General features: G+C 39.0%; 1 protein-coding gene across 3 annotated transcripts in view; it reads right to left on the bottom strand.

Annotated features, from left to right (window-relative positions):
* nup153 (nucleoporin 153) overlaps positions 1-12253 on the bottom strand; it is a 33079-nt gene that overhangs the window by 3216 nt on the left and 17610 nt on the right. For all 3 annotated transcript variants that reach the window (XM_079878194.1, XM_079878193.1, XM_079878195.1), the window contains 6 exons: positions 11640-12206; positions 8632-8808; positions 7712-7909; positions 6703-7614; positions 5596-5937; positions 3325-3588 (listed from right to left, as the gene is read on the bottom strand). In XM_079878194.1, the coding sequence (XP_079734320.1) occupies positions 3325-3588; positions 5596-5937; positions 6703-7614; positions 7712-7909; positions 8632-8808; positions 11640-12206 (2460 nt within the window). The remainder of the gene's footprint in view (positions 1-3324; positions 3589-5595; positions 5938-6702; positions 7615-7711; positions 7910-8631; positions 8809-11639; positions 12207-12253) is intronic.

The raw sequence follows: 12253 nt of genomic DNA, 5'->3' as shown, positions 1-12253 counted from the left end.
AGCATGTGCCGTGTGGTTGATGTCCAGTGTTGCTGAGCAGAAATACATAATCATGTTTCGCTCAAAGTTGCGTTGGATTTCCTCCTCAGCGTAAAGGTTGAGAGGCTCATCTATCACTGTTGTCCATGTTCGTAGAGTTAGTTTGTGGAGTAAATATATAGGCTTTAATCTGTGTTTACACAGCTTTTTGTTTTTTTACAGCGGGTGCTGGTGTTTCGCGTGCGTTTGGCCAATCAGCGAACACTTACGTCACTGGTAGTTCCTATAGACCTTCTGTAGCCCCGCCCCTTTTCAGCGCTGTGCTCGTTGTCTTTTGTCTTCCAGTCTGTATTTTCACTGCGATCTTACGCATTTATGAATGAACGTTTTAAAATCTTCCTGGTCTACTGACATTTGTTAAGACATCTGCTTTAAACACTACTGTTTATCACTCATGATAACTTTCGTTAACTCTGCAATAAGTAAATCCACTTCACCAGTGAATTACTCTTTGACAGCAATGCCATGGAAATATACAAAGCGACCGCAAAAACAGAAGTTCAAAGACAATATTCTAAAGACAATAGTTTCTCTGGCGCGTAAGGTCTATAGTGCTGGTTTAGACCGACTCTGAAGTAGGAGCTCAATTAGTTCCTAAAAAGAGTTCCTAGAACTAAAATCGTTCCTAGTTCCTGCGGTGCGAACACACCCAAAACCGGGAACTTCCACCAATAGTTTTAGGTAGGGATGCACCGATGTGAAAATTGTGGCCGATACCGATAACCGATATTAATATTGCTGTTATGGCCGATACCGATATTTACCGATGTCTATATCTCTGTATAGAAAACAAATTTTAATGATTATCAAATAAAGAGCTATTTTCCAAAACACTTTTTTTTTTTTTTTACTTTAGAAATGACTGATATTGGGCACCTTTACCTGTATGCAAAATATGTCACACATACGACACACATGCATTATATTGCATTGCATATAATGTGTGCTGGTCAACTTGTCTAAAATTAAGAAACCCTTAGAAAACAGGGAAAAAAAAACAGGAACATTGTGTACAATTAAGATAGGCTACTTAATTTAATATTCCAATATCCAAATATGATACTAAATAGCACAGGGAAAAGGGCTTCTATTTGTGACGTGCTGTCTTTGCCTTTGAACATTGCACATTTTAAACAGGACATGCATTAGCTGAATAAATGTTAGCCAATTCAAACATATTTATAGAAAACAGTTGACAATGAATAGACAGGAGTCTAATAATAGCATAACGAATCACTTATTCTAAAAATAATAACAAGTAGGCTATAAGACGAATCCGACATATGGGCTGTGTTAACAGTAAAACGTCCGTCATTTAACGAATTTTAAAAACACGGATGGATAATACAAAATGCTTTGACATTTTGAAAGAAAAAAACAAAACAAGCAAGAACAAAATTTAAACTTAGCCCGTCAATTTTTCATTTTACAATTATATTCTATCTCTATGCGCGCGTCCGTGTTTGTGAGGGAGAGCTCGCGCAGCACTGATACATCGGTAGCCTACTTTTTAATCCATAAGTAACGAACGCGCTAGTTTTCATACAAAATAAATATGTAACATAATTAGGTAGGCTACTTTAGTTATTATTAACACAATAACGTAACACATGAAGGCTACGTTTCTCAACACTGAGAATGAATAATAAACGCCTGTTTCTCCACTCGCGCTTATCAGTAATCCACAAATCACACGTGCGGTCACTTTTGAGAAAAATCAAATTCGAACGGGTATCAAATATCAAGCAATATTCAAATATCTACGAGTCAAAAAACGATCAATCAAAAATGTGTCATGAAGAGGGAAAAATCATAAGTCGCACTGGACTGCGTTAACCATGTTACTGACGGGACAGTTCTCTGTTACGCACGTCCAAAGACTGCTTTAAAACTTTCACAGAGACCTCAAACAGAAAGCACAAAGCCTGTCTTTAAATTTAATTTCGTTTTGTATTAATTGTATCTTAATTTTGATCAATGTTTCATCAAAAATAAACAAAGTAAATATTAGAAAATATTTAATCAGGACATGGAGGCGAAAGCGCGTGAACTGAAGCGCGTCTCAAATGAACCGAAACCTACCTGCCTCACAGACCTGAGACATATATAGAAAGCTTGAAACATCTATTTTTAAACAGAACAATTCAAAATGAAAGAAAACAGACTGTTCTCTGCTTATGTCATCTGTATGAAATGTGTATTTCTCTCAGGCGCGTTCACTGCACGAGTCAGCATCAGTAACTTAATCTTCAACTTCACACGTCAAATATCGGCCTGTTCACATCGGCCCTATTTTGACATCGGACCGATACCGATGTGTAAAAAAAATGACCATATCGGCCGATATTATATCGGCGGCCGATATATCGTGCACCCCTAGTTTTAGGTACTCTGAAAAGGTTCCTCTGGTGCAAAAGTCCCTAATTTGAACTTGTAAATAATTTCCGATGCTGCTTTCTTCAACCCATGCAACGAATGTGAACGTTATCAAAGGCTGACATTTGGTGGTACTTGAGCCCTATTCGGACGGGATTAACTTTACAAGGGTGGATGGAGTAATGCAATTTTACCACAGGATGTCTGTAATATTAATGGCCAATTCGCACTGGATAAGAGATCTCAGTAAAACTAGCAAAAGTGGGAGAGTAACTCGATTTACACACCGCCGTCACTCCTGTCGTCATGTGTGTGTTACGCTGCTTCCTGATATCACGTGCGCAAACACATATAACCTATATTTATATATATAAAACAGTTACGTCTGGTCGAACGATGTATTAATTACCTTCAGATTGGATTGTGTTGGTAATAGGCACTTAGCTAACGCTAAAAGATGTTTCGTGCCTCTAACAAGTGCTGTCGATCTTCTTTTTTATCTGAATGGTGTGTGTGAAACACTTGAGTTTTGCCACAGACTCGTCCCAGCGTCTAGAACGCAACTGATGCTTTTTCAAGCGTCTTCATACTTGAGAAACTACTTTTAAACAGAAAATGACGGAATATCTATTCGCACGGGATTAGCATCACCTGAGGTAATTTTTCCGGACCTTTTTACTGAAGGTAAAAGTCGCCGTAATCTTTCCTGACATTGTCCGTGATGATCACTGAGATGCACTTTTGGACGGGACTAAAATCACAGAGAAGCTCTGGTAATTATTACTTTACCCCTCCTCTCCATGTTAAACTAGTCCTGTCCGAATAGGGCTAAAATGGTCAAGTTACTCACAAAAGTTAGACACTGGTTTAGAATGAAATGAGATGCTGATGTTAACATGTTTCTCTGACCTTGGCCCGTGGAGGCAGCCGTCGATCCAAACGTAGGTGTAGGATTGGTTTGCTGACCGAATACAGGGGCGGAGTTGGACTTGGCTCCAAACGCAGACGCTGGGGGAGCGCTGGCCGAGAATGAAGGTGCCGATGACCCGAACGCAGGAGCACTGGGTTGAGACGCGTTTTGTCCGAAGATTGGGGCCTGTCCGGTGCCAAAGCCGGATGAAGGAGCGGCAGAACTAAAGACAAACGGGGAAGGGTTGGCAGACGGAGCTGGAGCTGCAAGAGAAATTAGATGTTAGACACATTTATACAGGATGACGACCAAAGGGCAGAAGCACTAGGGTTGTCACAGTGAAAGAACAGGTGCGTTTCCATTACAGATTTGCGCGATTTTTTTCTAAATGTCAACAAAAAACTATTGCGAAATGACGCCGTTTCCATTAACCGATGTTATGCGACTAAAACGTCAACTCTCGCGATCAGTCATTCCAAAAATCATGGCGACGGATGTTGGTAGGTTTAAGTATATCCCAGCCACTGCACTGGATATTATTATTAATAATATGCGTGTTATCTAAGCATTAATGGTAAGGAAAGACCCTTATACTTGTGAGCGGCACATATGAGGTGTTTCTGGGTGTTTCTCCCTCAGATCTGCTTCGAGGTCTTGATTGTGGCATTTCTTTGAGGTGTAGAATCCAGTATTCCTGTAATTCTTCTGTCTTTTATGAATTTAATAAAGAACTCCGTCTCGTATTCTGTCCAAACACACCGCGTCATCTATGTCAGGTGACCTGTAAGTGCACAAAAACTGTTTCCATTGCAGTTTTGCGAAATATTTCTTTTTAGAATTGCCTGAAAACCCCCTGATGCGAGCGTTAAAACTTTTGCGCAGTTTGAAGGGTAATGGAAACGCGGCTAATTTCCCTTGAGATCCCTTGTCGTGATATGCAGCATTATCGCCATTTGTTTATTTTTTTATTTCTTTAAGTGTTACGTTGTGGTCAGCAGGCATGAAAACAAGGGCATAAGTAACCAATAAAAACCAAAACTAAACAGAGCGTTGAAAGTAAAGGAAGTGAAGTAAACAATGTCAAAATAAGTGTCCACATAACACAACATAAACCTGGAACCTAAGCTCGTTAGGCTACTGTTATGTGAGACCCTGGATCACGTCACCAGTCTCGAGTCGCACGGGTTTATTTGTGGCAATAGCCAACAATGCATTGTATGGGTCAAAATTATCGATTTTTCTTTTATGCCAAAAATCATTAGGATATTAAGTAAAGATCATGTTCCATGAAGATATTTTGTACATTTCCTACCGTAAAAAAATAAATAAATAAAATAAATATAAAAAAATATGAGTGAATGCTGCACAATCGCCAACATAAATGAAAAACTTTAAAGGAGATTTTCTCAATGTTTCGATTTTTTTGCATCCTCAGATTCCAGATTTTCAATAGTTGTATCTCGGCCAAATATTGTTCTATCCTAACAAACCACACATCAATGGAAAGATTATTTATTCAGCTTTCAAATGATGTATAATCTTAATTTCAGAAAATGTACCCTTGTGACTGGTTTTGTGGTCCAGGGTCACACATGTATAACAGTTAGTTCCGATCATCGAATCCGACTTGACGAGAGGCTTTCTGCTTATATTTTCACAACAAAGATTTCGCTTTCTTTGGACACAGCAACCTTTTCACGAATACATGACTTGACCTCAAAGACAGACGCAGGTAATCGCACGCACTCAGTCGATCGTATTCACCGTCTGTTTAGGCTTGTTAAGTGCAAATCTACAGAGCCTCTGTACAAATCACCATGCTAAACAGTCTTATTATCATTTGTAATTCATTTAACATTCAATACACCTTCACAAAGTGCAATATAAGTGTGTAGTCTTATGAAGAAAAGAAAAAAACACACAAATATCACGGTTGTTGGCTTGTCAGTATCGCGGTATTACAATATTGCGGTTAACGCGGCAGCCCCAAGAAGCACAACGTGGGATTTTTGGAGGCAAACCAATCGGTTTAGGCTTGTTGAGTGCAAATCACCATGATAAACAGTCTTATCATCATTTGTAACTTATTTAACAATCAATACACCTTCACGAAAAGCAAAACAAGAAAGGCATAGCCTTATGAAAAAAGAAAACACGCAAATATCACGGTTGCTTGCATTCCTTTGTGGTTGGCTTATCAGTATAACAATATTGCGGTTATCACGACAGCCCTAAGAAGCACACTATGGGATTGTTGGAGGGAAACTAACCGGCAGAGGCTGGGGTGGAGGACGCAACAGCACCAAAATTGAAAGAAGGGCCAGAGGAGTTTGAGCCCGAGCCAAATTGGAAAGGTTGTGCTGGTGCAGGTGCAGCAGAAGGAGCCGCAGGTGCCGGGGTCTGGCTGTCCTGCTGTCCGAACACGAAAGTCTTTGCCATGGTAAGTTCAGAGGAGGAACTCTGGCCGAATACAAAGGTGCTTGAGGGAGCAGGGGTGGGAGCCAGGGAAGAGGTAGTGGGAGTGATGAAAAGGCTGGGGGTGGAGCTGGATGAAGCTGGGGTGCTCGAGGAGTTGGCCATGAAGCCAAAATTGGGCGTTGGAGCAGATGTGTCTGGAAAGCACATAGTTGGAGAGTCAAATTGAGGTACTACAAGAATATGGTATAGTGTGCTGCAGAGATGATGTATTTTTGTAGAACAAAACCCAGAGAAGAGAAGCATTTTAGCACTTCTGTTACAATCGTCTCAAAGTCAATGGCTTTTTGGTAGGGATGCACAATATATCGGCTACCATATCGGTATCAGCCGATATGTTAATTTTTTTAAAATATTATCGGCCTGATAAGAAAACTGGGCCGATATATTAAAGCCGATTAATAATGGATTATTTCCTTCAGCTGAGACACTTCAGATGCGAACTGTTCAACATGATGGTTTTGAATTGATTGAAATATGACTGGAATCACTTTGAAAAGGATATCGGCTACATGAAATTATAATGAGAACATTATAATTGTGTGTTTGGGACGTGGCTTTTAATGGTGAGACACTTGTTTTTGTAATCAGGCTCTCAAAAATAATATAAAAGTTTGGATATAGATTTATCTGCCAATATATCGGTTATCGGCTTTCAAATATAAAGAATTATCGGTTATTGGTATCGGCCAATTTTCATATCAGTGCATCCCTAGTTTAAGTGAACAAAAACTTGTGTTAGTCACAACTTATTTTCTGCAAAAAAAACCAGAAAAAAGGAAAAATCCCATTGGGTTTTTGTCGAGAGAACCAGGGTGATGCGAATACACTACAAAAATACATCATATACAAGCGCTCTATAGCTTTAAGAGAGCATCAAAAGACCATACGGTTTCACTCACCTGTTATACTCTGTCCAAAACCAAATGACGGCTTTGGGGGTTCTGTTGACTCAGCAGTTTTCCCAAACGTAAGCGTCGGCGTAGGCTTGGGGAAATCTTTTGGAGGGTCTGGCTCGCTGAAAGAGAAGCCCAAGTTTGCCGATGGTTTCTCAGCTTCCTTGGAAGCACCGAACAAGAACGCACTTGAGGTGTCCTTTTTCTCTTCTGGTTTTCCAAAGGTGAAGGTAGGCGTCACCAGCGTTTGCTCTTTCGTTGCTTGTTCCCCAAACTTCGAGGCAGAAGATTCTGCTACTAAAGACTTGCCAAAAACAGGGATGGCGTTCGCTGCTGTTGTTGTTGTCGACGTTGAGGTGGTTGAAGCAGTTTCTGAGAAAGCAGGAGCATTTTCCTTCTCAGCCTTGGACTGGGGCGCAGAGAAACTAAAGGACGAATTTGAGCTTTCTTTCTCATTGGGTTTAGCTCCAAATAAAAATGCAGAGTTTTCAGAGCCAGAAGCTTGAGAGCTGAAAGTGATTCCACTTCCGCCACCAAATTTAAATCCCGCACTAGAATCCTGAGATTTAGTTTTTTCTTCGATTATGTCATCATTCATGGATCCACTAAATTCAAAGGCCCTTGTGGCCCTTGTTAAACTCTCTTTTGTCGCTGTGGATTCTGACGAGGCACTTCCAAGTTTGACCCCACCAGAACCTGCATCCGAGAACGAGCCTCCAAATTTGAAGCCCTCTGATTTTGAGGTCGAGTCGGAAGTCCCGATTCCAAATTTAAATCCTCCCGCGGTGGAAGAATCTGAGAAAGAGCCTCCGAACTTTAATCCAGCAGAGGTCGAGTCCGTAGAGCCGGTACCAAACTTAAAACCAGATGAACTTGAGTCTGTACTGTTGGACTGAACGCCAAAAGATGAACTAAAACCTGAAAAACAGTAAGATTTCTGGTCATTAGTCTGCTTCTACGAAACGGTAGCGTCGCAAAATCTGACTTCTGGAAATATGATTGCAAGGCACTTTACCTTTGGACTCTATTTTAGCTCCGGGTTTTGCTGACTGGCAGGCCACACACTGCTGGTCCACTGCCTTATTTTGAACACTGCACACCTCACACTCCCAGCTCCCCTCAGGTTTCTTGAACTTGTCCCCGAATCCCAACAAAGACGCAGCAGATGTTGCAGGTGCAGAGACTGGAGTCGAGACCACAGCGGCTACAGCTCCTGTAAAACACCAAGAGTAAGACGTCAGGGACGCAAACATCAGTTTGATTAGGCGGATATTGAAAGCTAGGCTTTTCAGTAGGGTTGGGCATCGTTTGAATTTAACGATTCCGATTCTGCTTATCGATTTCTAATTTCGATTCCAATAAGAAAGAAAAAAAAAAAACTTGGATATTCACATTTAGTCTTATAGCAAAACATTTAATTGTAGCTGAATCATGAACAAAAAATCAACAGGCTAAAGAACACTTACACAAGGAACGTTTAAAAAACCATAGAAAAACAACTAGCCTAACTAAGATACATTTCTAAGATAAACTAAGATAAATTGTTTTAATATTTGCAGGTATTTAAGAACAAACTAATCAAATATAAAATATTAGGCTGCTGTCACTTTAAGAGCCGCACGGATCCAATATACTGTTACACACGCGAGTTGTCTCATGCTTGAATGGTTTAAAGTTATATTGAAATGCTCACAAAGGAATCGATAAGAGGAATCAATTTTTATTTTAAAACAAGTATCCGATTCCTGACCTCAAGTATCCGATTCCAGAATTGGAATCTATTTTTGATTCCCAACGCTATATTTCAGACCAAAAAGAACTCAGACTCTTTAAAGAGAAACTCTTTTCTACCAGATTTTATAGGCGTTTAAAGGGGCTGTCCATCTTTTTTTTGGGGGGGGTATTAAAATGTTTTAAATCTTAGTAAAACTTTACCTGGTTTAGCGCTCAGACAGGATACACATTTGACATCCTGTGCCTTGTTCCGAACCAAGCACACGTCACAATCCCAAGCCCCCTCTGGCTTCTTAAACTTGTCCCCAAATCCTAACAGTCCAGTTGCTGTAGATGGCTTTTCAGTAGGGTTGGGTATCGCTTGAATTTTAACGATTCCTAATTTCGATTCCAATAAGAAAAAGAAAAAAAGAAAAAAGGAAAAAAAAACATTAGATATCATTCACATTTAGTCATATCCTCCTGAGACCCAGAAAAAAAAAGTTTGTTGAATTTAGTTTTTTTCCATGTCATCACATTGTTTAGAGCACAAGAAACAAATGCTAAAAAAACATTTTTGAAAGTTGTTTAAAAAATAAAATGACATGAAATTATATGTATAGGCAAAAACAATGGGATTTTTTTTTTCAATCACCAATAAATTTTGGGGTTTCAGGATTCTTTTTAACCAAAATTTGTATAAAGATGATTCTCAACTATGTTATGAAAGAAATAACGGAATGAATTGATACACCATTTTACTTTATGCAATATGTGGGTAAAATGGCCATAAATTAATATTCCCATTCAATGCAATGTATCTATACACTGTATCTAATTTGCACATTAATGTGTTCTTGGAGCAACATTTAATGAAAAAATAAGTGTAATAATTGGAGTAATAATTGGCAACATTTTAATAATATCTAATATTTCATAGGAATATTGATGTATAATTTATTTCCATATTCACTTGTTGTGTCTCACAAAATGCCTGATAAACATTATGTAAGTCCTGGTGTCCTCTACAGTGGACACGTATGAAATCAATGCCCTGTTCTGTGACAAAGTAATTTTTTTATTTGAAACCCCTTAACATTTTCCTGAGATGTTGTTTTATGAAATACAATTTGAAAAGTAGTCCAATTTAAATTACAATATATTATCATATTTCCATAAGAATGCTACATTTGATCACTAAATTAATGTCAGACATTTTTAAAGACCAAGGAAAAGTTGTTTTCATGGTGAAACCTCCAAACATTTGGTATCTCTGAAAAGTCCTGAATGTGCTCTTTACAGGACACCCAGGTTGTGACATGTGACATATGATGTCAGAGAAATTCACTAAAATATAATGTCCACTACAGTGTATTCTTGGGTCCCAGGAGTTATAACAAAACATTTAACTGTAGCTGAATATCATGAATAAATCAACAGGCTAAAGAACACTTACACAAGGAACGCTTGCCTGTGGTTCAACACCACCATAGAAAAACAACTAGCCTAATTAAAATCAAGTAAACACTCAGTAATTAAAAAAAGAACAAAAAAAAATAGATACAACTGAGCAAAGATCCAATTGAAATAAACTGTTTTAAGATTCAGGTATTTAGGAACAGAAACTGTAATCATATATAAAATAACACCGCATTTTATAAATAAAATATACATTACAAATTTAGTTACAAAAGTTATTCAGTCAAGAACGAGTGAATTTTCTGTGTTTGATTAGTGTTATTATAGAGACTGCAGCAGGAATATTAGGCTGCTGTCACTTTAAGAGCCGCACGGATCCAATATACTGTTACACACGCGAGTTGTCTCACGCTCGAATGGTTTAAAGTTATATTGAAATGCTCACTAAGGAATCGATAAGAGGAATCAATTTTTATATTATAACAATTATCCGATTCCTGACCTCATGTATTCGATTCCAGAAATGAAATCTATTTTCGATTCCCAACGCTATTTTTCAGACCACATTTTAAGAGAAACTCTTTTCTACCAGATTTCATAGGCGTTAAAGGGGCTGTCCATCTTTTTTTTTGTTGGGTATTAAAATGTTTGCGACGTTCGTCTGTTATAGGACAACTTAGTTTGAATAAAATTAATATTTGTGTAGTGTTCAATGTTGTTATCAATAGAGATACGCGGATGAGGGTATTATTTCATCCGCAACCGCATCACAAAACTCATCATCCGCACCAACGTTTTTTTTGACCAGATTTCAAAGCCGCACCCGCCCGCCATCCGCTGATTGTTTTGCGGTCTATGGACGATGCAATGCTCTGCTGATGCGAGCCACAAGAAAGCCTTTGTCTGTTCTAGAAAGGATGCAGCAAAGATATTTAATACTAATGTGTGAGGCATAGGCCTACGCTGAGTTTCATTCATTTACGATGAGATGCGCTCTAGTTCAACTTCACAATGCAATGCAAGTGAACGCTGCGCATCGGAGCCTCAATGTGACGGTTATATTGTCTCCTATATGCTTTTTATTTATTAAATACATGCAATTGGTTGATGAAACATTTATTAAAATTAAGATACAATTTGTACAAAACGAAATTCGCTTTAAAGAAATGCTTTCTACAAAGCAAAACTTAATGAAGTGGTAAAAATCATGTCTGACGATTTACAAAACAAAACTTCATTAAGTGGTAAAAACCATGTCTCCCGATTGCAAATGTTCATTGCTAATGTTTATTATTGCAAATGTTTTTCATTTGTTTAATACATCTCATAATGATGGCACATCACTATATCATAGCTTTTATTTCTATCTCAAATGATTGGCGGTCGCTTGGCAAAGAATCAAATACAGTTGGAAACGACGTAGACCATTAATAACAAAGACTGTTAACAATTGTTTTTAATTAGTATTTAAACATTCTCTATGATAAAAAATGTTTGTAAAAAATATTTTAATAACACGGTTTTGGCGGTTATAGAGTTGTAATGACGGTGTTCAACTATAAACGTCGGTCTCACGGTTATATACTAACCGTCACACCCCTAGGTGCGTCCTATATTTTCGGGATTCTGATTGGCTAACATGGGCTTGAGCTTCTCGTTACACTGCCACCTACAGGTTTGGCATGCTCCTGACGGCAAATACACGGGTTTGTGTAAACGAACACTTTTCTGAAAACGGAGAGGGTGAAATGTCCGTTTATGAAAATAACCGGCCTCGTGTAAACTTAGCCTAAATCTTAGTAAAACTTTACCTGGTTTAGAGCTCAGACAGGATACGCATTTGTCATCCTGTGCCTTGTTCCGAACCAGGCACACGTCACAATCCCAAGCCCCCTCTGGCTTCTTAAACTTGTCCCCAAATCCTAACAGTCCAGTTGCTGTAGATGAAGCGGCAGTCATTGTGGTTGTAGAGAGAGTGGATGAGGTCTCAGAAAGAGCCGGTAGAGTCAGTCTGGATTTCACTCCAGTCCCGGGTTTGGCCGTTTCACAAGCTACACATTTAATTACTTCCGGTTTGTTTCTGACCAAACATGTGTCACAATCCCAGCTACCAGCTGGAGGAGCAAAGAGAGAACTAATGCTTGCAGGAGCTTCTGCGGGTTTACTGTCCGATTTAGAGGCAGAGTCTGTGTTGGGTTGTGGTGCGCAACAAGCAACACACTTTTTGTCCGAGGACTTGTTTTGCAATAGGCAAGAGTCACAGCTCCATGAACCTGCAGATGGCCTAAACTTGTCACCGAAACCAGAAAAAGTAACAGATGATAATGAAGCAGACTGTGAAGGTTTATCAGCAGAGTTCTGAGAGGGGGATGCAAACCCTGGAAAAGAGTAAAAAGGGTCATTAAATACACTCAAATAGCAACAC

Source organism: Squalius cephalus (assembly GCF_949319135.1).
Source record: "Squalius cephalus genome assembly, chromosome: 8".
In the NCBI taxonomy this organism is placed as follows: Eukaryota; Metazoa; Chordata; class Actinopteri; order Cypriniformes; family Leuciscidae; genus Squalius; species Squalius cephalus.
Note: the sequence above shows the minus strand (reverse complement) of the source record. Positions and strands in the feature narration are given on the sequence as shown.